General features: G+C 39.8%; 5 protein-coding genes across 7 annotated transcripts; 3 read left to right on the forward strand and 2 right to left on the reverse strand.

The window, feature by feature from the left end:
- Positions 1 to 163: 163 nt before the first annotated feature.
- Positions 164 to 5,305, forward strand: LOC135626176 (uncharacterized). 2 transcript variants are annotated; one of them, XM_065131302.1, is made up of 8 exons: positions 164 to 530; positions 1,279 to 1,407; positions 2,054 to 2,251; positions 3,152 to 3,248; positions 4,121 to 4,224; positions 4,662 to 4,713; positions 4,871 to 5,080; positions 5,198 to 5,305. In XM_065131302.1, exons 1-7 carry the CDS (start codon positions 322 to 324, stop codon positions 5,075 to 5,077), a joined length of 996 nt encoding a protein of 331 aa, XP_064987374.1. In that variant the 5' UTR covers positions 164 to 321; the 3' UTR covers positions 5,078 to 5,080; positions 5,198 to 5,305. The 2 variants fall into 2 exon arrangements, with proteins under 2 accessions (XP_064987374.1, XP_064987367.1); XM_065131295.1 differs by having other exon boundaries at positions 4,871 to 5,305.
- A 481-nt stretch (positions 5,306 to 5,786) lies between these two features.
- On the forward strand, positions 5,787 to 8,233 carry LOC135626149 (protein NRT1/ PTR FAMILY 8.1-like). The gene is made up of 4 exons (XM_065131253.1): positions 5,787 to 6,173; positions 6,250 to 6,467; positions 6,546 to 7,096; positions 7,170 to 8,233. Exons 1-4 carry the CDS (start codon positions 6,065 to 6,067, stop codon positions 8,032 to 8,034), a joined length of 1,743 nt encoding a protein of 580 aa, XP_064987325.1. The 5' UTR covers positions 5,787 to 6,064; the 3' UTR covers positions 8,035 to 8,233.
- Positions 8,234 to 8,385: 152 nt separating this feature from the next.
- Positions 8,386 to 12,967, reverse strand: LOC103978582 (phosphatidylinositol:ceramide inositolphosphotransferase). 2 transcript variants are annotated; one of them, XM_009394421.3, is made up of 13 exons: positions 12,718 to 12,967; positions 12,465 to 12,624; positions 12,210 to 12,299; positions 11,178 to 11,264; positions 11,005 to 11,073; positions 10,364 to 10,444; positions 10,220 to 10,291; positions 10,061 to 10,121; positions 9,870 to 9,972; positions 9,702 to 9,797; positions 9,561 to 9,607; positions 9,344 to 9,468; positions 8,386 to 8,759 (listed from the first exon to the last, which is right to left on the reverse strand). In XM_009394421.3, exons 2-13 carry the CDS (start codon positions 12,480 to 12,482, stop codon positions 8,679 to 8,681), a joined length of 930 nt encoding a protein of 309 aa, XP_009392696.1. In that variant the 5' UTR covers positions 12,483 to 12,624; positions 12,718 to 12,967; the 3' UTR covers positions 8,386 to 8,678. The 2 variants fall into 2 exon arrangements, with proteins under 2 accessions (XP_009392696.1, XP_009392695.1); XM_009394420.3 differs by having other exon boundaries at positions 12,465 to 12,967.
- A 392-nt stretch (positions 12,968 to 13,359) lies between these two features.
- On the forward strand, positions 13,360 to 18,568 carry LOC135626191 (universal stress protein PHOS34-like). Its single transcript, XM_065131323.1, has 5 exons — positions 13,360 to 13,476; positions 15,722 to 15,892; positions 15,991 to 16,100; positions 16,221 to 16,339; positions 18,264 to 18,568. Exons 1-5 carry the CDS (start codon positions 13,392 to 13,394, stop codon positions 18,334 to 18,336), a joined length of 558 nt encoding a protein of 185 aa, XP_064987395.1. The 5' UTR covers positions 13,360 to 13,391; the 3' UTR covers positions 18,337 to 18,568.
- A 319-nt stretch (positions 18,569 to 18,887) lies between these two features.
- Positions 18,888 to 23,848, reverse strand: LOC135626186 (probable pectin methylesterase CGR2). Its single transcript, XM_065131314.1, has 7 exons — positions 23,688 to 23,848; positions 23,155 to 23,322; positions 23,015 to 23,054; positions 22,810 to 22,851; positions 21,538 to 21,909; positions 19,893 to 19,948; positions 18,888 to 19,213 (listed from the first exon to the last, which is right to left on the reverse strand). Exons 2-7 carry the CDS (start codon positions 23,278 to 23,280, stop codon positions 19,067 to 19,069), a joined length of 783 nt encoding a protein of 260 aa, XP_064987386.1. The 5' UTR covers positions 23,281 to 23,322; positions 23,688 to 23,848; the 3' UTR covers positions 18,888 to 19,066.
- Between the last annotated feature and the right edge of the window lie 3,807 nt (positions 23,849 to 27,655).

The raw sequence follows: 27,655 nt of genomic DNA on the forward strand, positions 1-27,655 counted from the left end.
GGTTCGATGAGACCAAATCGCTCTTTTGTTATTGGGTCAATCTCGGGTTAAAGACATAAATAAGTCCGGTTCGGGTCAAGTCAAACAATTAGAACACAGGAAGAGCCAATTTAAATGGCATTCGTGTTATTAATACCAATCAATAAGGCTAAGGATTTGAGTTAATCCCGTACGTCCTCGAGGGCTCCGTGGGCAGCTCTTACGGACGCCAACACAGAGCCCGACGACGCCAGCCTTTCTCTCCCTCCTCCGTCCTCCATCTCCACCCGATCTCTCTCTCTCTCTCTTAGGGTTTGCGTGGCCTCTCCACTCTGACGATCGATGGCGGGGATACGGTGGTCGCCGGAGGACGCCGATCTGCTGCCGGCGCGGCCGCCCGGCGATCCGGTGTCGGACGACGACCGGTCGGTGGCGGCGGACTCGTGGTCCATCAAGAGCGACTACGGCAGCACCGTCGACGACGACCAGCGCCATGCCGACGCCGTCGAGGGCTTCCCCGGCTGCAGCTTTCCGGCCGCGTCAGATTACAGGTACCCCCTTTCCCTCTCCCGGCTCTGTTATCCCCTCTTTTGTTCTGAATCGGCACTCGAGACTTTTTGATTTGTTTTCGGTTGATTCAACTAGTCGTGTTTGCATCGTGCTGTACATTTTGATATGTATATCGTTCACTTGCCATAGTAATGTATCTTCTCAGCGAAGCTATTTTACGGATCATCAATGTTGGTATGGTGTCATTATCAGATTTTATTTCCATTGTTCCGAAATGTGTGATTTGAATGTCAAATTTTTATCTCAAAGATTGTTCCTCGGGAATCACGAATCTCAGATCCGGGAAAGCTCTCCAACGGAATGGCCTTCATGACAATGACGTCCATTTGACCAAAATTAAATACTTGACAGGCATGGACTCGATCATTATCTTCGTATATGTGACTTCAGCGTACAGGTTGCTAATTTTATTGTTCGGTCTCATGAGAAAAAGGCTTGGATTATTTCGTGGGTATGCTATGATAGATCTTATGTTCCAGGCTTGATCATAAAATATATTTCAACTTGTTTTTGGTTTAAGCAAAAAATCATTACATCGTCATGGGTAAAAATCTAATTTTGTTCACACGACAATCATTACATCGGCGCTCAGGTACGTGTAGTAAGGTGTATGTGCAACTCGTTCATTATGATACTGGTTTCTTTGGATGTGTCATCCTAATCAAGTGTTGATGACTAAATGGAGATGAATGTTACTAGTTCTGTTTTGATATATGGATGCAAATGCAGCTCTGACAAAGATGCTCCTGATGCCAATGAGGTTGAAACATCATTGATGGGCTCACAAAGCCACTGGAATTCTACTTATGCTGAGGACCTTGCGAATCTCCCTGAGCATGGGAATTCAAGCGAAGTTTGGTGAGTATCTCTTTGATGTTGCAACTTATTTGAATTTGTATCGTTCATTATGATGATCATCTAAGTTCAATATTATTGGCATTGCTCTTTCCTAAATTTTCAGCATATTTAGTGTTAAGGATTGCTATTTCATTGCATGGATGTGTAATGATGCCTTTCGACACATTTCTGAACTGTTCCAATCATCATGCTTTGTTTCTGCGAGCAGAATCCCAAAAGTGACCTAGTCATATATCAGCACCTCCAATGTGGTTCCGCTTGGTGTGCGACAGTGCCATGGTGTATTCTGATCCATGCTGACATATGTTAATCAGCATGGCGATCCTTGTTCTGGACTTTCAAGAATTAATATCTATATGATCTACTTGTTAACAGTAGATACATATCACAATGAGTTATTAACATTTTTGCCTTAGTTTCGTATGTCATTTTTGCTGGCTGATTAATAATATCCAGTAAGTGTTTTTCAACAACAATGATTTTGCTGTTGATTGTCAATTGAAACTAAAACAAGACATGTGTTCTTTATCAATTGGTCGTAAATTGGAAATAGATTGTAGTCAGGAATTCGAAATTTTGTTAAGTCTCTCGTCTTTCTATTATTTATTTGTTACTGAAGTTAACATAATCATCCTTTTCCCTGCAGGTTTGGTGTTGAAGTCATGGATATTCTTGTCAAGTGGACAAAAAACTTGTGTGCCAGCATCTGCCAAGGTCTAGATCGATCTGATGACAATAGCTGCAAAGCTGAACCGGGTGACACCTTCAGAGACTTGTCCAGCTGGCGTGTACTCGACATTGGAACTGGGAACGGTCTGCTTCTGCAGGAACTTGCAAAGCAAGGGTAAACATTTCATTATTTATATGATTTGGATTTAGCAATTTGCTTCAAGCATGTTGCAGTTTAGAGAAGCAGTCAATATTAGATATAGATAGCATTACTTTTAATCTCAAATTGTCCATTTATTTTATATTTGGAAAATATATGTGCATCCAGCACATTTTTTTTATCAATGTGATGTTGAACAATATTGTTCATTGATACTTTCCTTTCTCTATGGATTTTGATAAATTCAACATCTAGATTTGATTTGCATAATGTCGAAACAACAAGTTAACAGGTTTCAGAATAGGTTTTGGGGCTATTATCCAACACTAATCACTGATCCATGACCACCTGAATTTGAGTTGGGCTTTGGAACAGAGGAGTGCAGGAAAATTGATTTAAGCATTTTTGGAAGTTCACATTGACAAAGAAATCAGCATTCAGAAGAGGCAAGGTCATCAATGAATGTGGTCGCAAGTACATACTGGCTAAAGATTTTAGTGACAACATCAAGCACAGCAGGCAACAACATCTACAAGTTGTTAACACTTAACAGTGATTGTTTTCCTTGTCATTGAAAATATACCAGTTAACTTGTCACCGAACTGTTAAGGCTGGTTGGCAAGATAAATGCTCATAAAGACCTGTAAGTCAATATTTAATTTCTTTACATCTGATCAAGAACTGAAGCTATTTTCTAGAAATGTCGATATTCAAAATTGTTTACCTGCAGTTTTTTATGCAATCTTGTATGGTTTAATCCTGATTGTTCCCTAAATGATTCTGTTTGTATTAGGCTTAGCTGGAATATATTCTTATTAGTGATTCTGTGGAATCTCCACTAATATTTAGATTATTCTATGGCTCTTTTTCCTGTCCGATATGTTTGCAAAAGAGTAATTATTGATAATTTTGCAGATTTCATGATCTGACTGGAGTTGATTACAGCGAGAGAGCTATTGAGCTTGCCAAAACTCTTGCTGTTCGTGGTGGATTCTCCTACATAAACTTTGTGGTATGTCTTAAGCCATACTTCCTGCACTGTTTGCTACTTGCTATCACTCTTGTATGCCCTCTCCGTCATGACACAATTGTAATTGTTGGTGATCATGCACCCCCAGACAAGAGCATCCAAATAACTCTCTGATGGTGCTTAATATGATTGTGCATCTTGTAGTCTAAGCTCTTGAAGAAACTATGTTTATTGCAATTTGAAACTACAAATAAAATCTGTAATCTTGCAGTTTGAATGATGGCCTTTAAATGTAGGAGCATGATCAAAATAGAGAACTATGATGAGCTTTAAGAAAATAGTTCAGATCCAGTCAGTATAATAGAGCTGGAAGTTGAGTGGGAGCCGTAAGTTAGGGAAACCTAAATTGCCTTGGAGTTCAACCACCAGCTTATGATAGCTGTCTGATTAACAGTTTTAAAAAGACAGTAACAAAGAGAGATTTATTTGGACTACAATGCTAGTTTATCATCGGTCATTCAACAATGATGGTGCAAGTTTGATTGAGGACACTAGCAGGTTAACGCACTCAAAGTTTTGACGGATCCAGATAGATTGTCATGGTGTGCCAACTTCCAAGATATGCGACACATGATGATCGAAGTTAGAAAAGAAATCCAGACACTATACCTAGGCTTCTAATATCTGTTGTGCAGTATGTCCTTTAATTGTGTTATAGATGTAAATCATGTAATACCAACCATATGGACTTATAAATTTCCTCTGCTTTTCTTCTTTTAGTGATAGATGGATCTAAGATTGAATTTTGTTATTTAAATCATCTTTCCCTTCATGATATGAACCTATAGGCAACTTGACGGTAGCTGTTGGGTTTCTTTTGTAAATATATTCTCTCTTTCATAATTATCTTGCAGGTCGACGATGTCCTTGAGACAAAACTTGGCAGGAGCTTCCAACTTGTTATGGACAAAGGGACTTTGGATGCCATAGGGCTACATCCAGATTTTCCTGTCAAACGGTTATTTTATGATTTTATCTATGATTGAAACTTTTAGAGATCTACTGCTCTTGGTTTCAATGTTTCTGTATCATCTAAAATTTTTCAAGCATTATTGACCTACTCCATTATAAAATCATACTTTAAGTTCTTCAGCAGTAGTTTGTTATAGCTGTACGATGAAACGTGGTTTGAGTTTACGAACCATTTCTGCTTGGTTACAATTTGGCATGTTCCTGATACAGATGAAAACAACAATTAGCAACAATTATTTCAGGCAGTATTACCTTCCTCCATTTATCATTCTTTAAGGGAAACACTTTTTTTCCATATTCTTGAAATACTGGGATGTTTAGAGAAATCATGTGAAATATCTGGTGCTTTAGATAACATTGATGATTTTACTTTCATAATCGTATGAATAAGCTTTATTGACTTTCTTGGTACTCACGTTCCAGGATGATGTACTGGGACTCTGTCTCGCATCTGGTTGCTCCGGGCGGGATACTGGTTGGCAACTTATAGTTCATTTATAAATTTGTTCTTCGAACAGAAATATATTTATTCCTTCCATTTGAAACCAATTTCAAATTTCAGAAGCTTCCATATGTTATTTCTCAGACTTCACCCCTCACCATCTCCTTATACACATGGATTTTGTTTGCAGGTAATCACTTTATGTAACCGCACAAAAGATGAACTACTGCAAGAGGTTGAACAATTCAACCAACAAAGGCTTGGCTCCCAAGAAGAGAACTCAAGCACTGAGTCTGCAGTCTTCCAGTACCTCAATCATGTTCAGACCTATCCTACTATAACTCTCGGCGGTGTCGATGGGTCTCGCATCACCACTGTAGCACTAGTCCGCCTTTGACTGGTTCATTGTTTCTTTTTATTCTCCCTTTTAGAGTTGATGAACTGGCCTCTGCCTGTCTTCTATCCTCACTTTGGGAGTTCTCTAATTTCATTTGGTTTTCCTCCATTGTCTTGACAGGTTGTCACTTGTCAGTTACGTTGATGGATTTGTCATGTGGACCTGCTGCCATTTGACTAATGTTTATCAAAATTTATGTGGAAAAAGATGCTATAAAATTGATGGAAATCGACCCCATGTCAATATAGAATGAGTACTGTGTATTATTGATTTTCGTCGTAACGTTAATTATAAATTAGTTCTTATAATTAGTTACCTTTAATATTTCGATCTTTATACTTTCAAAAGTTATATCGAAATTTTTATATTTACAAAGGTAAAACGTTTAATATTGTTTCTTATCACATCGTGTTTATATTCATCTGTTTATGTTCTATGATTCCATGTTGAATATTTAAGACCACAAAATATGTCCTGTTGTGATCAACACTGTTCTTCATAGGATCCAACGTTAAGCTCGTCAGAAGCATAGGAAGAAAACTACATAGCCAATCACTCATTTCACACACTCTCTCTCCCAGATTTCATGCTTCGCAATCACTTAAACGATTGCGATCTCCTTCTTCGGAGAGAAACCAAACCAAAGCAAGTCAACGCGAATGCTTCCTTGGAGTCTCCTTCACGCTCAAAGTGTATTGCTCATTTTGGCTCGAGGAATCTGAGCCAGCTTTTGTCGGGATCGCTTCGATTCCACATGTCGGTATCATGAATGAGTGCCCGTTCCTCCAATGAACCGCGACATCGATGTTGCCGTCTTCGCCGTCGTCGTCTGTTTTGGAAGAATAGAATGCTTTCGTTCTGCTGCTACTAATGGTCGAGTTTTGATTTTAGTGGCAACTCGAAGGCAGACGATCTCCATATATCCCCTTCTCGTCTCCGTGTTCTTCCCCTTGCTAACAGCAATCTCCTCGTTACTTCCATAAGCCCATGGAAGACAACAAAGACGTGTACACGAAAGATGGGACGACAGATCTCCATGGAAACCCAGTAATCAAGAAGAACACCGGAAATTGGAGAGCTTGTCCCTACATTCTCGGTACAACATGCATGTACATGGTTTGATCTTGTTAGCTTCCGCAGATGCTTACGCTATGTGGTTGGCTGATCTGCAGCAAACGAGTGCTGCGAAAGGCTGGCGTACTACGGGATGAGCACCAACATGGTGAACTACATGAAGGATCATCTCCACCAAGAGAATGCCACAGCAGCGAAGAACAACACCAACTGGTCCGGTACATGCTACATCACACCCCTGCTTGGGGCGTTCATAGCTGATGCCTACCTGGGAAGATACTGGACGATTGCCGGCTTCATGATCATCTATATCTTGGTAAGGAACCAATGGAGTCGGTCGGGATTGATTGCGTGGAGAATTCAGATAAGTAGCTCGTCTTCTACTTGATTACAGGGTTTGACACTGTTGACGATGACCGCGTCAGTGACGGGTTTGAAACCTCCTTGCCAAAATGGTGTCTGCGATCCAACGACGGCACAAAGTGCAGCATTCTTTGTGGCACTCTATCTTATTGCGCTGGGGACGGGAGGAATCAAACCATGCGTCTCTTCCTTCGGCGCCGACCAGTTCGATGAATCCGACGAGTCGGAGAAGAAGAGGAAGAGCTCCTTCTTCAACTGGTTCTACTTCTCCATCAACGTAGGCTCCCTGGTTGCTTCTTCTGTGATAGTTTGGGTTCAGACGAACGTGGGATGGGGATGGGGGTTTGGGATCCCGGCGGTGGTGATGGCTGTCGCGGTGGCGAGCTTCTTCTTCGGCACTCCCCTGTATCGGCACCAGAAACCCGGAGGAAGCCCGCTTACGCGCATTGCTCAGGTTGTGGTGGCATCTTGGAGGAAGTTTGGAGCGAAGGTGCCCGATGACAAGTCACTGCTTTATGAGATTACGGAGAAAGAATCCGCCATTCGAGGCAGCCGTAAGCTTGACCACACAGATCAATTCAAGTAAGTCCACTGCAACTCGCATGCAGTTGGCATGGATCGAAGCGAATGAATGGTCTGATTCTTTCCCTCTCAGGTTCCTCGACAAGGCTGCGGTAGAGACGCAAGCAGACAAACTGACGGGTCCGGTGAACCCATGGGGGCTGTGCACGGTCACCCAAGTGGAGGAGCTGAAGAGCATTCTGCGGCTTCTGCCCGTTTGGGCAAGCGGCATCGTCTTCTCTGCCGTCTACAGCCAGATGGGCAACATGTTCGTGCTGCAGGGCGACACCATGGATCGGCACATGGGCCCCCACTTCGAGGTACCGGCGGCGTCGCTCTCCATGGCCGACACCATCGGCGTGATCATGTGGGTCCCGATCTACGATCGCATCATCGTGCCGGCGGTCCGAAGGTGGACCGGCCGGGAGCGCGGCTTCACGCAGCTGACGCGCATGGGCATCGGCCTCGTCATCTCCATCTTCCCCATGTTGGCAGCCGGTGCTCTGGAGGTGGTAAGGCTGCGAACCGCGGCGCGGCACAACCTGTACGACGACCCCGATGCCTACGTTCCCATATCCATATTCTGGCAGGTGCCGCAGTACTTCATCGTGGGCGTCGCGGAAGTCTTCACCTTCATCGGGCAGCTGGAGTTCTTCTACGACCAGGCACCCGACGCGATGAGGAGCATGTGTTCCGCCCTCTCGCTCACCACGGTGGCGCTTGGCAACTACTTAAGCTCCTTGCTCGTCACGATCGTGGCTGCCGTTACGACGAGGAACGGGAAGCTCGGATGGATCCCGGATGATCTTAACCGCGGCCACCTCGATTACTTCTTCTGGCTCCTGGCCGTTCTCAGCCTTCTCAACTTCGGCGTGTATCTCTTGATCGCCAAGTGCTACACCTACAAGAAGACAATAGACGATGAGATGACAACAGCTAATGACGCTGAGCTGCTGTGAGGCTTGTAATAGGTTGGGTTGCTTTAGCAGACAGGCGAGGCTGTGGAAGAACTCCACCAGGTGTTTGCGTTTTGTTCGATGCTGGTCGTGCTTTAATGGAGCTCTGCAAGCTGGCAATCCTGCGATAGCTCGACTTGTTCTTGTGACATTTTTAGCATCCCTAAAACAAAGAAATCCCATCTCGAGTGCTTTCTATATATACACCATGAAGTTTGAACAAAGTGAAACCATTATACACCACAAGAGATGAGATTTTTCCTTCTTTTTTCGATTGCATAAAAAGAGTTATTGAAGACAAGAAAATGCGATACATGCGCGGGGCTTCAACACAATGAAACTAATCCACAGCCATAGGAGATGAGATTTTTCTTTCTTTGATTGCATAATAAAGAATTGTTGAAGACAAAGAAACAATGCATATGAACATGTTATGCTGTCGGGAGCAAAATGATTATATGCAACAATCAAATTTCAGTTTCTTTTTTAAAACTCATAAGCATCAATGCCCAGTTCAGCCAAGACGTGCAACGATGCGGGGTGATTGTAGCACTTCCAAGTTCAGTCCATGCTGGTATCTCCAACGGGGAAACAAGCGGTCATGATCGATGATGTCCGTAATCAACTATGTACCAACGGCTAATCATCTATGTACCACTCACTACAGAGTTGGAATGGATGTGGTTCCCATCTTCTCCATGCTTGCCGTTCACTTGCACTCTCTGCCTCTGGTTGGAAGCAAGAATAGAAGTTTGCATTCAGTCAGGAATAGCAAAGAGGTAAAAGGATGGGAAAAATTCATAGACAGGTGCAGATGAGACTATGTTCTTAAGAGACCGATACTGACTGTAAGTGACACATGTTAGAACATGTGATCTGCATCATCTTTATGGGATTACAAGAAAAGAAAGAGATACCTAATAATACAACTTAACACATTTAAACAAACCTATTGCTTTAAGTAAATTGATTATGCTTAATCAAGTAATTCCATGTCAGCAGGCTCCATGCAGAAAATGTTTGTAGAATAATATACCAGTCTAATAATCTTAGTTCTGATTGCCATGACAATATGAAGCACACTTCAAATTCAGTGCTTTTCACATACACAAGTGATTGGCTTTTGACATATACTTACAGAAACAAATCTAAAGTAAATAAGGACTATGCCAGAAACAATCCAATAATGACAAAGCTATGCTAACAATACCTCTGTGCTATGGTGCTTTACGATTAACTACATAGCACATAACATACTATAAATAAAAGATGATCAATTACATAAAAAATACATTAGGTAAAAGTGTCATACCCAATCAGCGGCATCCACTGTATTTCCGTTCAATAATTTGCGGTGATCTTCTCTAAATTTTCCATCTTTCTCTTTGACATTCAAAGGTAACAATGGTTGGGATCCACTTGAACGATCAGGCATTTCTGTCGTAAATAATATGAAAATTTTTCACTCAACCAGTATATATTATGAAGCAATATAGAATATAAATCAATCAAGTAAAAGACATATTTACCTGGTAGTTTCTTGTCAATGAAGAATACTACTAAATTCACGGTATACCTGCAAGCATACAAATGGAAACATAATTTAGTTGCCATCAAGAAAGTTTATAAAGAACATAAAAAGAAAATACCAGGACACGGGTTCAACCCACCATGCAACGACTATGTCTACTGTGTAATGTTTGCGGGAGGCTACTATAAGCAAACTCTGAACAATAGCAATAACCCAAGCAAGAAACTTAATGAACCTGCAAATGTCCAGCTTCGGTTAACTTTGATAAATAACAAGAAGCTAGAGTTGCACAATGCAACAAGTGTACCTTTTAGAGCCATATTTGTTGTAAGTAAGCACAAAAACTAGTGTAAATATCATGTGGGATGAGAATATAAGATCACCACAGCCATAAATGACCCCATGTGGAACTGCCAGCAAGAAAACACAAGATAAATACCTAACATGGCAATGATGCTATTTAACTTGTAGGATATAATATTGGATAAAGGAACACACAGTTAATTAGAAGTACTTCAGTTACACTCTTCGGTGCGGGCAGTCTGGCAAGCTCCGATCCCTAAAAAAATGAGGAAAAGGATGTTGGTGATGTTACAGATCAAAATTATTTGAGAGGCAAAATAATATTAAGAACTGACAGCTATTCCCTGCATATACCTCACGACAATGATAGTTAGGACCAGGAAGCTGCGTAGAATAGAAAGTGATTATCCGCAATACTTGAGAAGCCTGTAAAGACCATCAGCATTATATAACAGGATGACCAGGAAGAGAGGAAATAACAGTTAAACACAAACTTACAACTAAAAATGCCAAAACTCTCAGCCAGAGAAGAACAGTGTAGAAGCGCTTGCTATGATAAACAAAGGGATGAAATGTCCACTGTCACAAATAACAATACCATGTCATAATCATCATATGATTAATAAAGACAGTGATTACAGCATTAACAAAGATGAGCAATATAATGTAGGAGCTCAGAACAAACATGGTCACCATGAGTGTACAACAAATGCACATGGCTGCATGTGTGTGTGCACATGCACATGTGGCCACTTACATACACTGCCAAAATAAAAGGAGCAGATAAGAAAAAAAAAAATTTACTGCATCCCGATACCAAGTAAAATGGTGTTGACTTTAAAGAAGGCTCAAGATTATATAATAAATGTGCATTAAATTCAGAGTAACTAGCACAAAAAAGTTAAACAAAAAGGGGTAAGGTAAAAACTACAACACTGCAGTAAAACCAGTATGGCTTTTGAAACTAATTTAGGCCTACAATTGTTGCGTGATGATAAATTTATTTGACAATAGTATCCAACATGCTAGATAATGACGATGATGCTGATTCTGGAATTGCTGTCAAAAAGAGAAGCATCAATGAATAACACAGAGAGAGAGAGAGAGAGAGAGAGAGAGAGAGAGAGAGAGGTACATACCAGTGCAAAGGACACAAAGACGAAGGTGAACAGACTTTCACTGATATAACCTCTTTCTTTCCCAAGTTCCTAGAATTATCAAAGCATTGATAAAATAATGATGTTACTTCAAACAAAGAACTGAACAATTTTTTCGAAGTTTTAGTTAATCAAGTGCAGATACAAGTACACACCGGCAGGATCATAAACCCAAGATCTTGAAGAGTTGGTCCAGGTCGATGTAGATAATGAACTCCTCGTGCAGCCAGACCGTGAATATACTAGAGAAAGACAAAAGCATTGAATGAATGTCCAGACTGATTCATGTATATTCGGTGGAACCGCTAATCAAATACTCACCACGCGTAATGAAAATAAATTGAAAGAAATAGTTTCAGTAAATTAATCACATTAGTCCACAATTGATTACTAAAGCTGATATAGATGTAGGCATAAGATTAAAGGGGAACAGCCATGAGTTAATTAAGAAATAAAAGGAAACAACAAGAAAGTTCTACCATAAAAGTGTATATAGACAAAAAAAAACACACATGAAGCGTTTAGATGAGAAAAACAACCGTTGGACAGAGTCCAACAAAGAAAAAGTGACCATGAACCAAGCAGAACTTCTTTAATGATTATGCTTCGTTTTCAAAACAGAATCTTGCAGCAGCATTTAGTTAGAGCTCTAAGATAAGAATATTTAAAATGACAAAAGTAAATATCAACTTGAATAAAATGATGCAGCTAAGCGTAGTTTGTCCTAATTTTATCAGGAAAACCACCAAAAAAACTCTAATATTGCCAAAAGTGCAAACAAGAAATGAAAACAGATTACTCATGAAGTTTCAACAAGAATTTTTAAGGGAAAAGTCCATCAAAGGAAAGCAGCCCATGATTGTAAAATCATTATATTATGAGTTTCTCAAACCACTGCACGATGAATCACTGTAAAAATGCGAACTAACACATTACAAGTTATGCTATCACTTTCAGGAAAAAAAACTACGTCTCATGTAGCACTCAGCTCACCATCCCGATCAACGGCTAAACATCATTTACAATGACAGATATGTTTAAATTATTAATAAACTAAAGATTCCTATCGAGAAGGATATCAGACCAAAACTGAAACCAAGATGAATTCACACTAATTTTGTCCACAATTTCCATCTGAATAGTTGTTTGGTAATCCATCGAGGTCATCTGAGGACACAAATTAATACCTGAAATATGATTCCTGCTAGTAGCAGCCTCCACTTCTCCATAAGAAGTTGCAGTTCCACAGATGTCTCCATGCAAACCTTCCTCCATAGCTGCAGAAAAAGGAGACCATCAGACAAAAAATAAAACTTTGAAAGGGGGAAAAGCTATGAAATTTAGATGGAAAAGGAGGGACTTTGGAAGCCTCGCGAGCAATGTAAAGCGTCATAACGAGCAACCAAAAGTCCAACCACTCGCATACTCGTTTAACAACCAACCTGTTTTGCTCTCCACATGATCCCTCGTCTCTCCTGCCGCTTCCCAAACACCTTCCTTGAGAATTAATCGATCGACCAGACGGTGCAAAAAAAAGACTCCTGGTTTCGGCTTTCTCTCACCGATCCGAGACCTTTCTCGGTTCCCAGAGGTCAATTCGATCTAGAACCAAGACATATCATTCAACGAAGGAAAAAGAATTAAAAAAAAAGGTAACCCCCTCTCTTCTTCCTCTAGAAGTACATATATTTATACAGAGAGATGAATCGTGGACGTCAGACGGCCGGGTGGGCTCCCCCTCCTCTTCCCTTTCTTAGAGAACGCGGTCTTCACACGGATCTCTGCCTGCCTTGGAAGGTTCGATATTTTCCTCTCTCAGCCGGCGACGACCGAAGTGGAAGAGGACAGAGACCCGAACCCAAGCGAGGGAGGGAGGGAAGAAGGAAAGGGGGGAAAGGAGAGAAAGAGGGCGACCAGAAAGGGACGCTCCGCTCAGTCGATAACAAATTAGAATGGCGAAGGCAGAGACTGAGACATCACACAACCCTTAAAATGTATTTTCCTTCTTTTTCCTTTCATTAAAAAATAAAATTAAACTATAAATAATAAATAAATAAATCATGCTTTCCACAACAGCTCGAGGTGTCAAGATGCATGGAGCATGGCCTGGTGTGGTGGTACCCACCACCACAGTTCCAGGTCACGTTCGTTGTCACCTCGTGCCGTGCACTCCAATCTCGACCCGACCCATTAGTTGTACCCGAGAACGACCAATCATTCCGACCCACCATATGTGTCCAGCGATGGTTTTAGCTCAAATTCTCCTCTTCAAAATATTAATTTCGTATAATAATTATTATTTATAGTAGTAAAAGTGTAGCTGCAATATGTAAATCCTCCTCATTTATTTAAGTTCGTTCGTCGCGGAGATGTGGTTCACTGCTGCGGTTACCAACCATCCGCAACGAGCGAGCCGGCGAGCAGCGATGGCGGAGGGCTATTCATCGACGGGAGGTATGTATGTATTGCTACGAAACCCTCTCTTCCTCTCTCTCTCTCTCTCTCTCTCTCTCTCTCTGTTCCTGTGAGTCGGTCAATTATTTGGTACTCCGCGCTCCCCTGGCTTTGAATTCAAATCTCGCGAAGCGGTTCCACGCCCGCGCCGGGCCCGGCCGATTCCCCTGTCCCCATCGGCCAACAACACCCCGTCCGTAGGCGGAGCGGGATTGAGTTGTCAACATCGGCCTCGCGATTGATGAAGATTTGAGGAATATGGATGCCAGGGTGAAATGAATGCTGCCCTCGCGTGACTTGTCAACGGGATACCAGCGAGCAAGGGAGACGCCGAGGACAAGGGGATCTGAGCGCGGACGGAGCATGTGGCTGCGGTGGTTTTGGTGCAGGGTTTGTCGATGGGGGAGATGGGGGAAAACCGATGCCTGCAGAGCCTAGACGTCGATAGAGTGTTCGCCTGCCCGCCCTGGCAACGTGAATCTGGTCATGTTCGGAGGGTCAAAATAATGGAATCGGGGAATCTGGTCGTGTTCGGCTGCCCGCCCTGGTAACGTGACAAAGGAAAAGTAGGGTGGTCTCGGTTCCATTGCCTTCCCCAGCTCCTGTCAGTCCAATCCATCCAAGGGAAGAGCGCATGCGGTTTCATCTGCCATGGAATAATCTGATGTCGCTACATCCCAACTCGATTTTGAGAAGATCGATCAAGTATCGGAGTCCTTCACTTTAACCTAAACTTATGAAACTTAAGATCACGAACATGATCATGATCTGCCTTAGCTGTCATTACGGTTCATATCGAACCGAACCCAAATCATAACCTAACCAATTAACAAACAAAACTGAACCGAGTCAATTATTTTGTAGGTTCTGAACTGTTTAGAAAATTAAAGAAAAAGTTTAAAATATGAATGAGTTATTTCGTGTAGTAGTTAGTACTTGATAATAAATAGTTAATGATTTGGGTTTAAATTTTCATGAAATCTTTTTTTAATGACCTTAATGTTTGAGATCAGACCAAAGTATTAGATGACATTAGGTACATCATTTTAATCGACCCGTCATCATGTCACATATCATCTCGTTAAGAATGCATGTTCTGAGGATTAACGTGGACGTCTGAAACCGTCGAGAAACTTCCAAACTTGGCAAATAGGACTGTAGTAGGAAGTCGATGTCTGTATCTTTAAAATTCATATTGTATACGATCTCGATGCGGATAGGATATCATGAAGGTTGCATGAACCCACTACGTCAGCACCGCGTCATCAATACCTTGAGGGATACGTTTTGCGTGTGCTGATCTCCATTAGTTTGGGGGGTATGCAGACGTCACAAAGATATTGACGTGGCATCCAATGAATCACGCTACACAGTTTGATGAGTGTACGCTCATTAATATGAGATGTTCAAATCGATATAGATAAGCTAGGAATATTTTCGTCCCCACGAGAATATATATATATATATATATATATTTGTGATAATAAAAAATAAAAGGAGCTCAAAATAGTAAAATCCAAAATTAAAGAAATTGTAACAAATACATGCATATATGGCCTTTTTTTAGAACCTTAAATTTTTTATATAAATCTTTTGGATGAATTTTTGAAAAAAAATATTCTTTTTAGTTTTTCCCTGAAAAATGTGCTCATTTGATTTTTCAAAAGGCACCATTTTTATCTAATATTTAAAATATTTTTTTATATTTTTCTATGGGTTTGTCTTTAAAATCATTCCAGATATAATGTTTTTATACTATGTTATAATATTTTCAATAATACCAAAAAATACTCTAATAAGTACAAAAATATCATAACATAATAATTTTAGACAAATATTAGGAAAACACTATAGTGAAATAAAAAAATACTATAACATGATGTTTTTATTTTCAACAACACTTAGAAAACACAGTAATGCAGTACATAAATAATGTCACATCATTTTTTACTATGTTATAGTATCTTTATATATTACTAAAAATACTATTAACATAATATAAAAATATTATAACTGCACCGATTCACCTTGTGGACGAAAAAGAAGGAAAAGAGATAAAAATACGTATGTGATATATGATATTTTAGGTATTAAATAAAAAAAAATAGGGACACTTTCGAGATATATATATATATATATATATATATATATATATATATGCTTGCTCCTCATAATCACCGTCACAAGTCCTGAAGCAGTTTGTTTGATTGCTACCGCTCTGTTGTGGTTCTGAGAGGGATGGCAGGGAGCGATAGGAAGATCGGGGTGGCGCTGGACTTCTCCAAGAGCAGCAAGGCAGCGTTGGGTTGGGCCCTCGGCAACCTCCTCCGCAAGGGCGACACCCTCATCCTCCTCCACATCATACCCACCACGGGCGACGAGGCCAAACACCTGCTCTGGTCCCAGTCCGGGTCCCGTGCGTGCACCCGCTCCCGGCTCCCCTCCCTTGCCTCGGCCGCTCACCATCTCCTTCCTTGCTCACCCTCTCCCTCTCTCTTCCGTTGTGTCGTGCAGCTCTGATCCCTTTGATGGAGTTCCGGCAGCCGGAGGTGATGAAGCACTACGATCTCGATGTCGACTCGGAGGTCCTCGATATGCTCGACACTTCTTCCCGGCAGAAGGAGGTCTCGTCTCTTTCTTTGCCCTCTTTCTTCCCTACCACAGTTCACATCTTGTATCTTCTTACACTCTCTCTGATCGATGCGATGGTCCCCATCCCTAACATCAAGGATCAAATCTTTCAGGCGACCATCGTTGCGAAGCTGTACTGGGGAGACGCGAGGGAGAAGCTGTGTCATGCTGCGGAGGATCTGAATCTGGACTTGCTGGTCATGGGTAGCCGGGGTCTTAGCCAGATCCAGAGGTAATTAATGCTTTCAGTGCGTGCTTGTTCACTCTTGGTATCAAGTGTTTCTTTACTTCCTTCCCATGCCATTGCCACTGCCACAGAACATAATGATGATAGGCATGTCATCTTTCAAATAGGTATGTGTACGAATTGTGCATAATTTACATAGATCATTATTCCTAAATAACTAGGAACACTTTTTGTTTGGTGTTACGAAAGAATCTTTGGTTACCAGTGCTCAATTCATCGGTAGTCATTTTAAGGAAAATGCGGGTCTTTCTATAAAATGTCATTGCTTCAACGAGCTTGATGTGGCCCAATGATTTGCAGTAGGATCACATTAGATGTACAAACTCTTTCTGCAATGTCGTGTCTTCATGTATGTAGCATAATGATCTCTTTATCATGCTACTTAGCATTTGTAATGTGTCATTAGAATATCTCCGAAGCATAAATTACATAGCCCTGTCCGATCTTTCAAAATATGTGTCGATGATGATGTATGTATGTGATTCTTAGGAAACAATCTATTGTAAAACAAAAACATATTGTTGAGGTGCTTTGGAGTCTCTCCTTCAGACACAGGGCCTTATATGGAGTGATGAACCATATGGTTAAGCCCTATTACTATTGTCAGAACCTAACATCTACAATACTAACACTAGATGCTACCTCATTTCTGCTCCGAATAGCTTTGTTCGTATACTGTGCCGAATCGACCTTGTTTTTCCTTTGTTATGGTCAACATGGCTTCTTTTAAGGTAACGATGGTAGGTCGTAGATCCAATCATAAATTTTTATTAGATAGTATATGAAGAAACATCAAAAGTAAAACACAACAGATCAAAGAGATTCCCAGGCGAGCAACTTGAGAGGGTCGACAAGGATGGAGCCAAATGAACAGGAAAGGACTTAGGCCAGCCAATTATAATGCAGATATCATCTATATGCTTTGTCAGGCTAAAGTTGGCTCCTCAAAGACAATGCTGTCACAGGTTTGCCAGATGTCAAAGGTGAATATAAGCACAAAGCAACAAAGACTATGGTAGAACAGTCAAAAGATGAATCAAGCTAGTTGGGAAAAAGGGTAGGGATAGTTAGAAACATAACTCGGGGAGGTAGGTCTGTCCATGTGAGTAAGGAGGATGTTTGTAATTGTAGAATTATGCAGATCCACAATGCTATGAAGCCTAAGGGTTAGCCTGCTGTGAAGAATTGCCACGGTGCAAAATGACAGATACATTAAAGTTAATCGATAAGGTCTACGATAATTCAAAAGAGTAAAAGATGAATTTGGTAATCTTCAGTTTCGGCCCATATCAACTGTTTTTAGAGTACATAAGAAATTGGATTTGTCAATAGTGATGCCATGAAGTACTTTTTTTTCGTATTAGCAAACCTCTAGCACCTGGCAGAGAACATCTGTGATCAAGATGAAGAAAAAGGTTAAGCCATAGTGAGCCGGGCAGTGCCAATAACTTAATTCTGACAACTAATAGATGAATCCGGTTCAGGTGAATTTAGCAAGGTGCAAATTTTAGAATATCTGTCTCGTAATGCAAGATGAAGGTCTCTTTTCTGATTAACCTGTGAATAGCAAGATATAACTTTGATGATGATGTTATATGATGTCGTCACAATCGCAATTACAAGACTGTGATTGTAAGAAGGCTATAGCTATGTTCTCATCATGGAACTCCCAGATACATGAATGAATGCTAGTTATATCTCGTCTAATTATTTCTAGAAAAATCAAATATGAATGGCATATCCAGGGTTTGTATGTATATACACATACCGGACAAAGTCTGGTGCCAATGGAGTCAAAAGTATGGGCTTTGCCTTATGTGTTTGTATGTATATATATATTGTATTGTATTGTATTGTATTGTGATGTTTTGGTTGAAGTTCATGCAATTGTGGTTCAATGTCCAAGCAGGATTTTGTTGGGTAGTGTGACAAACTATGTGTTGACATACGCACCGTGCCCTGTTACTGTCGTCAAGCAGTGACGCGAAGCCAGAAACATCGTGGAGTGCATGTCATGTGTGATGGGAGAATGAGCTTAAAGAAGGTCGTCCTGTGAATTTGGAATAAAATATTGCTTGATGAGACGGATGAACGAGAGAAGTTCCAAGTTTATGTTGCTTTGTAATAATGCAAACCGTGGACGCTGGTTGACTAACAATAATGCAAACTGTCGAGCTGCATCTCCTTATGTCTGCGAGATCGTGCTTGCATTTATGTCTCTGGCTTTAAACATTGTTCTTGAAGCTGCGTTGATAGTTTAGCAGTACGGTGTTCAAACACAATCATCGGCCTTCCGGGACAAAAAGTATTTAGCAGTACTAGTGCAAACATGATTGATTGATTCCCTACTAAGACTCTACTCTGCTTTTGGAAAGGAATAGAACAAACCAAATGGAGTAGAATTAAGCGTAGTTTATATTCACAATTTCATGTGTACGTTTTGCATTAAGACCACAACTTAACAAGTAGTAGTTGATCAGAGAGAGGAAGATTATGGAATTATGAAACGGCAATGCCAGCGAGGAGATCAAACTGAGTGGAAGACCATTTATTACAACTCAGCACGTATGAGATATAAAGATAAATTATCTACAGATAGAGGGAGTGGCGTTCGCTAAACACCGTATCCAATTTGAAGTGCAAAAAGAAAACACAGTTCATCACAAGTAGAAGCTACAAAGCAGTGTTTTCAAGGAACCAGGCAGTGGTTCTTTAGGAGCTGACGTGGAAAACTTGGCAGCTTGGTTGGTAAGAACTCTTGGTTGAAACTTGCTCAAACTTCTTTATGGCAGTTTCATTCTCTTCGAATCCAGTCTGGATGAAATAACGTCTCCACCAAGACAAACTCCTAAATTTAGCCTGCACAAGTATACAGCGAAATGTAATGGGAGTCATACATATTAAACCGCAACGGTCTACAGCTCTACTTGAATGAATGGGTGCGAGAACAGAATGATTATGTGTAGGAAACTAGGAACTATGAGCAAAAGCATAGCTTAATTGATTTGCGAATGGAAAAAAGCAATCAAATAATGATGATTCCTATACAGATAGATACGCATTTTCCCAAATCCAATCTGATATCATGGAAAGGGCAAGAAAAGCTGAGAACATTCGGAGCTTCACTTCAGAAATAAAATCTACTGTTGGCTAGGCAAAATGAGAAAGAGCTACAGGTTGTAGTTTACTTTCCTACGAGTTGCTAAAATGTAAATAGAAAAAAACAGTAAGAGATTACTTCCATCACTCCATTAGAAGCCAATATCAAATTCAGCATGATATAAGAAAATTCTACTGTATCAGGAATAATATAACAGTAGCTATGCCAAAAGACCAGGACATATATGCCATTTTTCTAAAGCATCTATACTCCTCATCAATTCTGATAGCAATGATAACGATAGCTAAAATGAAACAAGAAATACAGTTCCATATGAATAAAGAATACATGTTACTAGTCCATAGTCCAGAGGACAGATGATATAAGTCTTTGACAAAAAAATCAGAAGAGAAATTCAGATTAATTGCTGAGTCATACCGGCCTTCCAAATTTTGAAAGCTCCGATACCTTGACTCTCTGCTGACCTGGGTAACCTAGAAAAATCATAAACAGTGATGAGAAAATGAATGTACATTTAGATACCAAATGATCTTCTAGATATCACACAGCAAAGGAAAAATCATTCTTTGCAAGTGTCTTCCATGAGCCTTATTTGATGCTCGATTTAAATTACTTGGATCCAGCAACAAGTACCTTTCATGTTTCGATAAACAAACGTTGATCTTTTATTAGCAAAAAGTTGTCTGTATTAATCACAAATGATTTATATCTGGCCCAAAGTTATACTTACTACCTTCAAGAGAGTAATAACACATTTTTTATACTATGTATATTTTTTACCAACAAGTAATTCTTACCATATGGATACATACATACATACATACATACATACATATAAAATCAAGCCCAGCTATGTTCAAGGCCAGCTTTTTATTCAAGCCAAGTTCAAGCAGTTGATGAACAGATTGGTTCAACCTCAATTGCTGTCCCTAGTTGGACAATCATCAGACTGTAAAATTCCAGTTGGTGGATGCCAATTTATACATGGATGCATCTATGGATTGCTTGCTAATATGAATGGACACACTATTGTAACGGTTGTTTCTGAAGAAACAGTGCATAATAGACAAAAATATCATTTTTCACTGCACTATATAAATGAACTTGCCTGGTCTTTTGTGGCACAAGGCCAAATAAATATTGCTCGTCTTACACTGGACAAATATGTCCAAGACACCTTAAGTGTTTGGATGTACCGATCCATAATAGTATATTCAAGTAAGAACTGTATATAAATTTTCAAATTATTATAAGAACAAAGAGAAAAACATAAATACAGCAAACAAATATAATAACTTCCGACTGGAGTCTTCACAGCTTTAGGCTCAGGTCAAATGCAAAAGAGAACAACTTGTCCTTTATACATTAGATCACAGCACATATAGAAATTCTTCAGTTATGCACTAGTGCAACGTATTACAAAAGCAGCCCAGTGGACAGTCTCTTGCTAATGCATCGTTTAGGAGGATCAATATATGCAGCCTTACCGCTGCAGTTAATCCCACAAGCAAGGAGGTTGTTTCCCCAACTTAATTTAAGTCCTTTCACATATTATGATCAAACTAAAGAAAATAAAGTTTATGAATGCTATAAAAAAATATATATTGGTCCTTTCACATCTAAATGTGCCAACATATCATATTTAACTTAACTTTCAGTGACTATGTACCTAAGTCCACAAAAAAATATTTTCGTATGAATAACTATGGTTGTTTTTCACTTTTTCAGTTTTGTGCCCAAAATAGATTAATATTATGGCTTTCTTGACATATGCCTTACACAGAAAATAAACAATAAGTGGATGCATTGTGCATTGTACTCCTGAATGTAGCTAGGTAATGCAAAATTGTGCTTTCAACAGATACCTTATTCTGATTTTACTTGACCAGATTTAGATAAGAATGGGTGTCACTGAGAATTACGAAACCCCTCTGGATGAATGGCTTGGGGCACATGTATGCATTAATAAACTACAATGCAAGTAGATCTAGTGTTCCTTCTGTACTTCTAAAGCCATTAATGCTTAAGTGAGCCTAGGTGCTAGTGAAGTATAAAGAATTACCAGCAAATATAACAAGACCATCTGCTGATACCCTTGCCAGGTCTGGAAGGGTCTTGTTGAGGTACTTTGAGGATAAGTAATCCAATGAATCTGAGACAATAACAAGGGAAAATGATTTTGGCCTGTAGGGTAGAGGAAACTTGATATCAGCTAAACGCACAAAGCCTTTCCGGACAAGGCTCTTGCAGCTACTATCGGCATCTTCCAGATCATACGGTTCCACACCCCAGGCTTCGGTATCTTCTTCTTTCAGCAACATAGAAACAACTGCACAAGAATCAGGACCTACATGCAAAACCTTCCGCATACTATCTTTATAAGCTTTCTTTAAAATAGGTATTGCCTGTAGAACATCTGATGTGCAGGAAACACCTGTTAATATGAGAAGAAAAAAAATCAAAAGAGAGAAAGACCAATCCTTATGGACATGTATATACATACTTTTGCAAATTAATAGAAACCATAGCATCACTCACATGCAAACATAATATAGAAGAACAAATTCTGGACACAGATATGACTGCTAACCACTAGAAATTCAGGTTGTTTGCCAAACACTGAGGACAATGAAAAATAACAGCAAGGGGAAGCCATCTCAGTTCACCAAGAATGTTTCGCCAATCCATATTTGATGCGTGATAGCTTGAAGGCTGTGTTTATAGGGCCTCTAGCTAATTTCTGCCTTGATATGTACATTCTCCAATATAACATAACATATTATATCCCCCTTTTGCTAAGTCTTATATAAATTCAGGGGCATATCAGAAAGCTTCCCCTTGATTGCATAAGTTACCCTTTAAGCTTTAGCTTCAATCAATACTAACTTTAAAGGATTGATGTCAGACTGATAAACATTTTATAGTTTCCATGATCTTTAAGCAGTTTTACTATTCAATGTTGTGCTCTACAGTGAACACTATACTTGATGAAAAAGGCTTCCATTAAAAAGATCTAGATTAATTCAATTATTTATGCCATACATCTTCAGAAAAACCAAATGTAAGAGAAATGATCTTACTTCCATGTATCATAAACTGCTAGGCCCATTTGTGATGTCCAATGTTTTTGTCATGTCTATGAACTAAGGATACGAAACTAAATAGAGAGTCCATGATTCAAAACATTGGAAGCTGATAAACGAACTAAGCTAACAACATTTTCTCAAAACAAAAATATTATAAATAAAAACATGAGTGAAAACATCTCAACAAGAATCGATAATCATGTGATCAGATAAAGGAAATTTCAGTTTATGAGGGGGGGAAAAGGTACCTTGACTGCTGCTTATGACTTCCTTATTACCTCCAAATCCACCTGGTAATTGAAGGGGGAAAAAATAGCTTGTTCAAGCATCATAATTTGGCCAGAGAAGAATTTAAATGAGGGTATTTCATGTCAGTGAATAACAAGCTCTACATCTCAAGATATGAATCAGGAATCTAATTCTTCTCAAAGTTAACAGGAAAGTAGCACATACCAGAACCTCTGAATAAGTAAAATATCAGACATAATACACCCTAAAATTACAGAAAGGAGAACTCATCAGATTCAATAATGTTTGCGAGTGGTGCATTCGCGTCTGCTAAAAAGAAATTTGCTCCAAGATGAAGAACATACCAAAAGAACCAATCCAGCAGATAGTAAGGGCGAGCTCCGCGACTTTTGATGCAGCGAAGCAATAAGTGGAATACTCCCACTGTCAGTCGCACGTCGAGATGGATTGATTGCTCGCCTTGAGGCCATACCTTCGGTCCTTCGATTCCAATAGAATCGCAAGCCCTAACGCTAATCGAAATAAGCAAAAGAAAAGACAACAAAAAGAAATCATTAGGATCAGCATCAACACGATTCCATAAAAGAACAGCACCCAGCAGCATATCAAACACGCCCAAACTAACAACTACAAACTCCATAAACAAATCAAGAATAGTTGAAGAATAGTTGCAGAACAACTCCAACTCGAGACCCAATGTGAAAGATGCATGAACTTGATCGAAGGAACTACGCTCCAAGAACGAGCAAAAAGGGTCGAATCCGGGTCGAAGAGAACACGCGATCGGTTAATCTGAAGTCCTGAACGCGAGACGAAACCCCAGTAGGACATAAACCGATTCCAAAAGCTAATCGCCGACGAGAAAGTTAGAGGAAACCTAGGTTGGTCGTGGGAGGATCAAGGGGAGGTGACGAGTTCCGAGCCAGATCCGGATCCCAAGCCTCGCTTCTTCTTCGCAGCCTTCAGAGAGAGAGAGAGAGCACGACGCGAAATCGCGAGGAAGGGATCGCCTACGAAGGAGACACGGGCGAAGGTTGATGTGGCTCCTTTAAAGTGCCGGTATCAACCGTATGATCTCTTGATCAGATTCCTGATACGAGGATTTTCTCAATTTTTTTTTAATTATAAAAAATACTACTAGTATTTTTTTTTATGAATTCATATTAAATACTTTTGTTATACAAAATAAATTCTATTTATGATATTATTTATTATTTAAAAAAAGGTTAGTTTATTAGAAGATATCATTTGATCTATTAAAAAATATTAATCAGAAGCCGCTTATAAATTATTTAATTTAAAATTATAAATTTTCTATTCATTATTAGTGATTATGTTATTTATAGAGTTATTTAATTGTGTTATGATATTAATATACCACTGTGCAAAATAGTGAAATTGGATCTTGTTCATTACTAATCTATATTTACTTTTCCCATGATTATTTAGCAAAGTTTACAAATCATAAACTACTTTAATTTTTTTTCTATGACACATTCACATTCACATTACAAAATATACCAGAAAGAATCAAATTCCATAAGAAAATAAAATTTAATTTTAATATCACCTTCCGTCGATTACACTATTTCATAAATCACACTAAATTATATGGCTTATATTAATGTTCATGAAAATTTAGCGAAGATTTCAAATTTTTACATTATTTATAATTTTAAAAATATTGGTGAACCTTTACGTCGTGGTTGAGGAGTCAGTACGGCTTGGTCCGATTCCGAATATACAAGGTCACCCACGCGGAGACTAGGGGGGCAAGATTGCACGTCCGATCGGGTTGAGCCACGAGTTAAGAGTCCGGTTGTGGGTTTCTTTGTCGTCGTCCCTTGCACGATCCTTCCGAAGCTCAAATTAACGTTGAATGGAATAAGAGTGAGTTGAGTGTGCCCCAAAAGGTCCCCATGGCTCAGGTGGTGGACTTTTATACCTACACAATGAGATCGGTCGTACCTCATATGTTAATGATCGTTGACCCCTTAAGCGGTCGGCCCATGCCTCTGTGCGCGGACGACGATCGACGTGTATGGATCGTCCCCAAACGGTGCAGTCCCGATCATTCTAGGACAGCTCTGTACTCGACGGTGCTATTCCGATTGACGTATGCGAATCGTCCTCAAGCGGCATCGTCCCGAGCATTTCGGGGTGGCTTTGTACTCGACGGCATCGTTCCGAACCTTCCAGGATAGCTTCGTACTTGATGACGCCACTTGTATGGCCTTGCAAAGATTAGGAGGACGATCGCATTGTCTGAGCTATTGACGTGGTCTGCCACATCGACTTGCAAGTTTCACATCGATCCTACCGTGGCTATGGTATGCTGTCAAAGAGCATGCTGTCGCCCTATCAAATACTTTTTAATATAAATATGTTGAAATTAGATATTATCGAAAATTGCTGGACGCAACACATCGGCTTCTTTATTCAATAGAACATCGACAAGTTTATTCTAAAAAAAAAAACACTACAACCATCGTTATAAATCTTTCAATAATTTCTTTCTCTGGTTTCTTCCTCACTTATCTAATATTCTTATACCCATCATCATCTGTGGTATGAGAGGAACATGATTCACGCATTGTGGGCATGAATACTAAACGATTTGTTCTGAGTCATGCATGCATGCATATCAAGTGGGGTTCAGAGAACAAAAAGCATATAGAAAGAGCAGCAGAAGAAGCATTTGAGTAGCTTCTGATTCTCCAACAACGCCTTATAACCTATCACGTTATTCTCCCTCATATATGAGGTTATCAACGAGCAACAAAAGTCTTCTGCCACACTGTTCTCTCCAACAAGCATTCCTAGCTGATTCTGATAGCATCTCTAAGAAGCTTGAAGTGGCGGTCACTACAACACTAATCGAATCATATTCTCTGCTTTAAAAGCAGAGCACAAGAATTCTGTATGTTTAGAAGACATTGTCGTACCGAAGAAAGGTTGGCTTTACAAAAGTTCAGCATGATTCTGCTCGATTATGGGAATCTATTTTATCTTCCTCTTCTATCAGCCTCATTAACAGTGTGCATGCGATGGGAGCTGTGCTTATGCCAAGTCAATGTCATTAGTGGACTTGGTGAGGAATAAAAGCTGGCAATTCTGATGCAAATCCTGTTTGGTATATCCTCAGCTAAATGCTGCTTGTTCGATTCCCTCATGGGATCCCAGGATTAGTTGTCTCAATCTAAATTTTTATCCTCGTTTGGGACTTAATTATTTATCCTGTCTAATTGATTTGTCAGATGATAAAATAGGATAAAGGAATGAGCTAATTATTTTTTAGTGTCTTGATTTTTAAATTAAAAAAGATTATATTGAAATTTGATGGGGCACAATTTGTAGCATGCCCCTTGGTACCCGAGCGCAACCACCTCAGCGCCAACGAAAAGTTTCGAAGTCGGTGTGGCATACCACGTCAATACAACACCGTCCCGCGAAGAGTGGAATGACACCGCTTGGGTACAACATCGTCCCACGAAGAGTGGAACGGTGTCGCTGGGGTACAACATCGTCCCATGAAGAGTGGAACGGCATCGCTCGGGCATGACAGCGGCACCACTCGAGTATGACATCACCTCGCGGAGGTTGGGACAACGTCGCTCGAGTACGATGTCATCCCGCAAAGAATGAAATGACGCCGCTCAGGTGTGACGACGACACCGCTCGGGTACGATGTCGTCCCCGCAAAGAATGGGATGGCGCCGCTCGAGTACACCTCCGCCCCACAAAGGCAGGGACAGCTCTACTCAGGTGCGACGCCGCATAGGACAACCGGTGTTAGCATGAAAGGTATGGGTTCGCTGCTTAAGATGGCGGTAGCCATTAAGAGGCTGGTAACAACCAACCCCCGTGGGCAGGCATAAAAGCCCATTGCTTGGCCAACACGAGGGGAGCTTTTTGACTCATGTATCTATTTTCACTCGTTCAACGAAAAGCTAACTTAAACATCGAAGGGGTCGGATCGAGAAATTTCTCTTCGGACCTCGACCTATGTGTAGGAGCCCAACGACAAAAAAGGTCACCCTTGGGAGATAAGGTTTTAACCTGCCTCGATGCATGAGCAGAGACGCGGAAGACCCTGCGCATCAAAGACCTTAAGACAAAGGGCGGCACCAGACACGAGACGATTGGCGTTAGCTTTTAAGACCCGAGTGCTAGATTAGGCAACCCAACGCATCTGGAATCGACCATAGCCGTGCTAACTCCCCGACCACGACATAAAGAGACCTTATCAAAATTCTTGTAGTCCAATTTTTTTTTACATCTCAATCTATAGACTTAAAAATATTTAATTAAAAATATTTAAAAATATTTAATTTAATTTATCTTGATATTATTGACTTTATCTATGAAAGATATATATGATAATATATACATATAAAAATGATAAATAAAAAATTAATTTTAATAATAATATTATTATGAAGGACTATTCTGATGATTGATTGACGAGAATGATATGATGAACGATTTTACCGATGTCATAAAAAATGATGAGAAAAAATAATTTTGATTGAATTTATATCTTTCACGGATAAAATGGATGCTATTAATCAACGATATTAAGACAATAAGATTAAATATTTTAATTTTATAACTATAAAAATTTTAATATAAATTTTTTAAATTTACAAATCAAGATATTAAAAAATTAATTATAAATATTTTAATATTAAAATTTTAAATCTAAACATAAGTATACTAAAAGATCTACAGTGATAATATACCCCTATGTAATTAGTCCCAAAGATATAGATGAAACAGTATGTGAGCTACCTGCCTTAGAGATATAATACGGTAGAACAGTATATGGCATTGGCTAATTCCAAG

This window comes from Musa acuminata, chromosome BXJ1-3 (genome assembly GCF_036884655.1).
Source record: "Musa acuminata AAA Group cultivar baxijiao chromosome BXJ1-3, Cavendish_Baxijiao_AAA, whole genome shotgun sequence".
Lineage (NCBI taxonomy): Eukaryota > Viridiplantae > Streptophyta > Magnoliopsida > Zingiberales > Musaceae > Musa > Musa acuminata.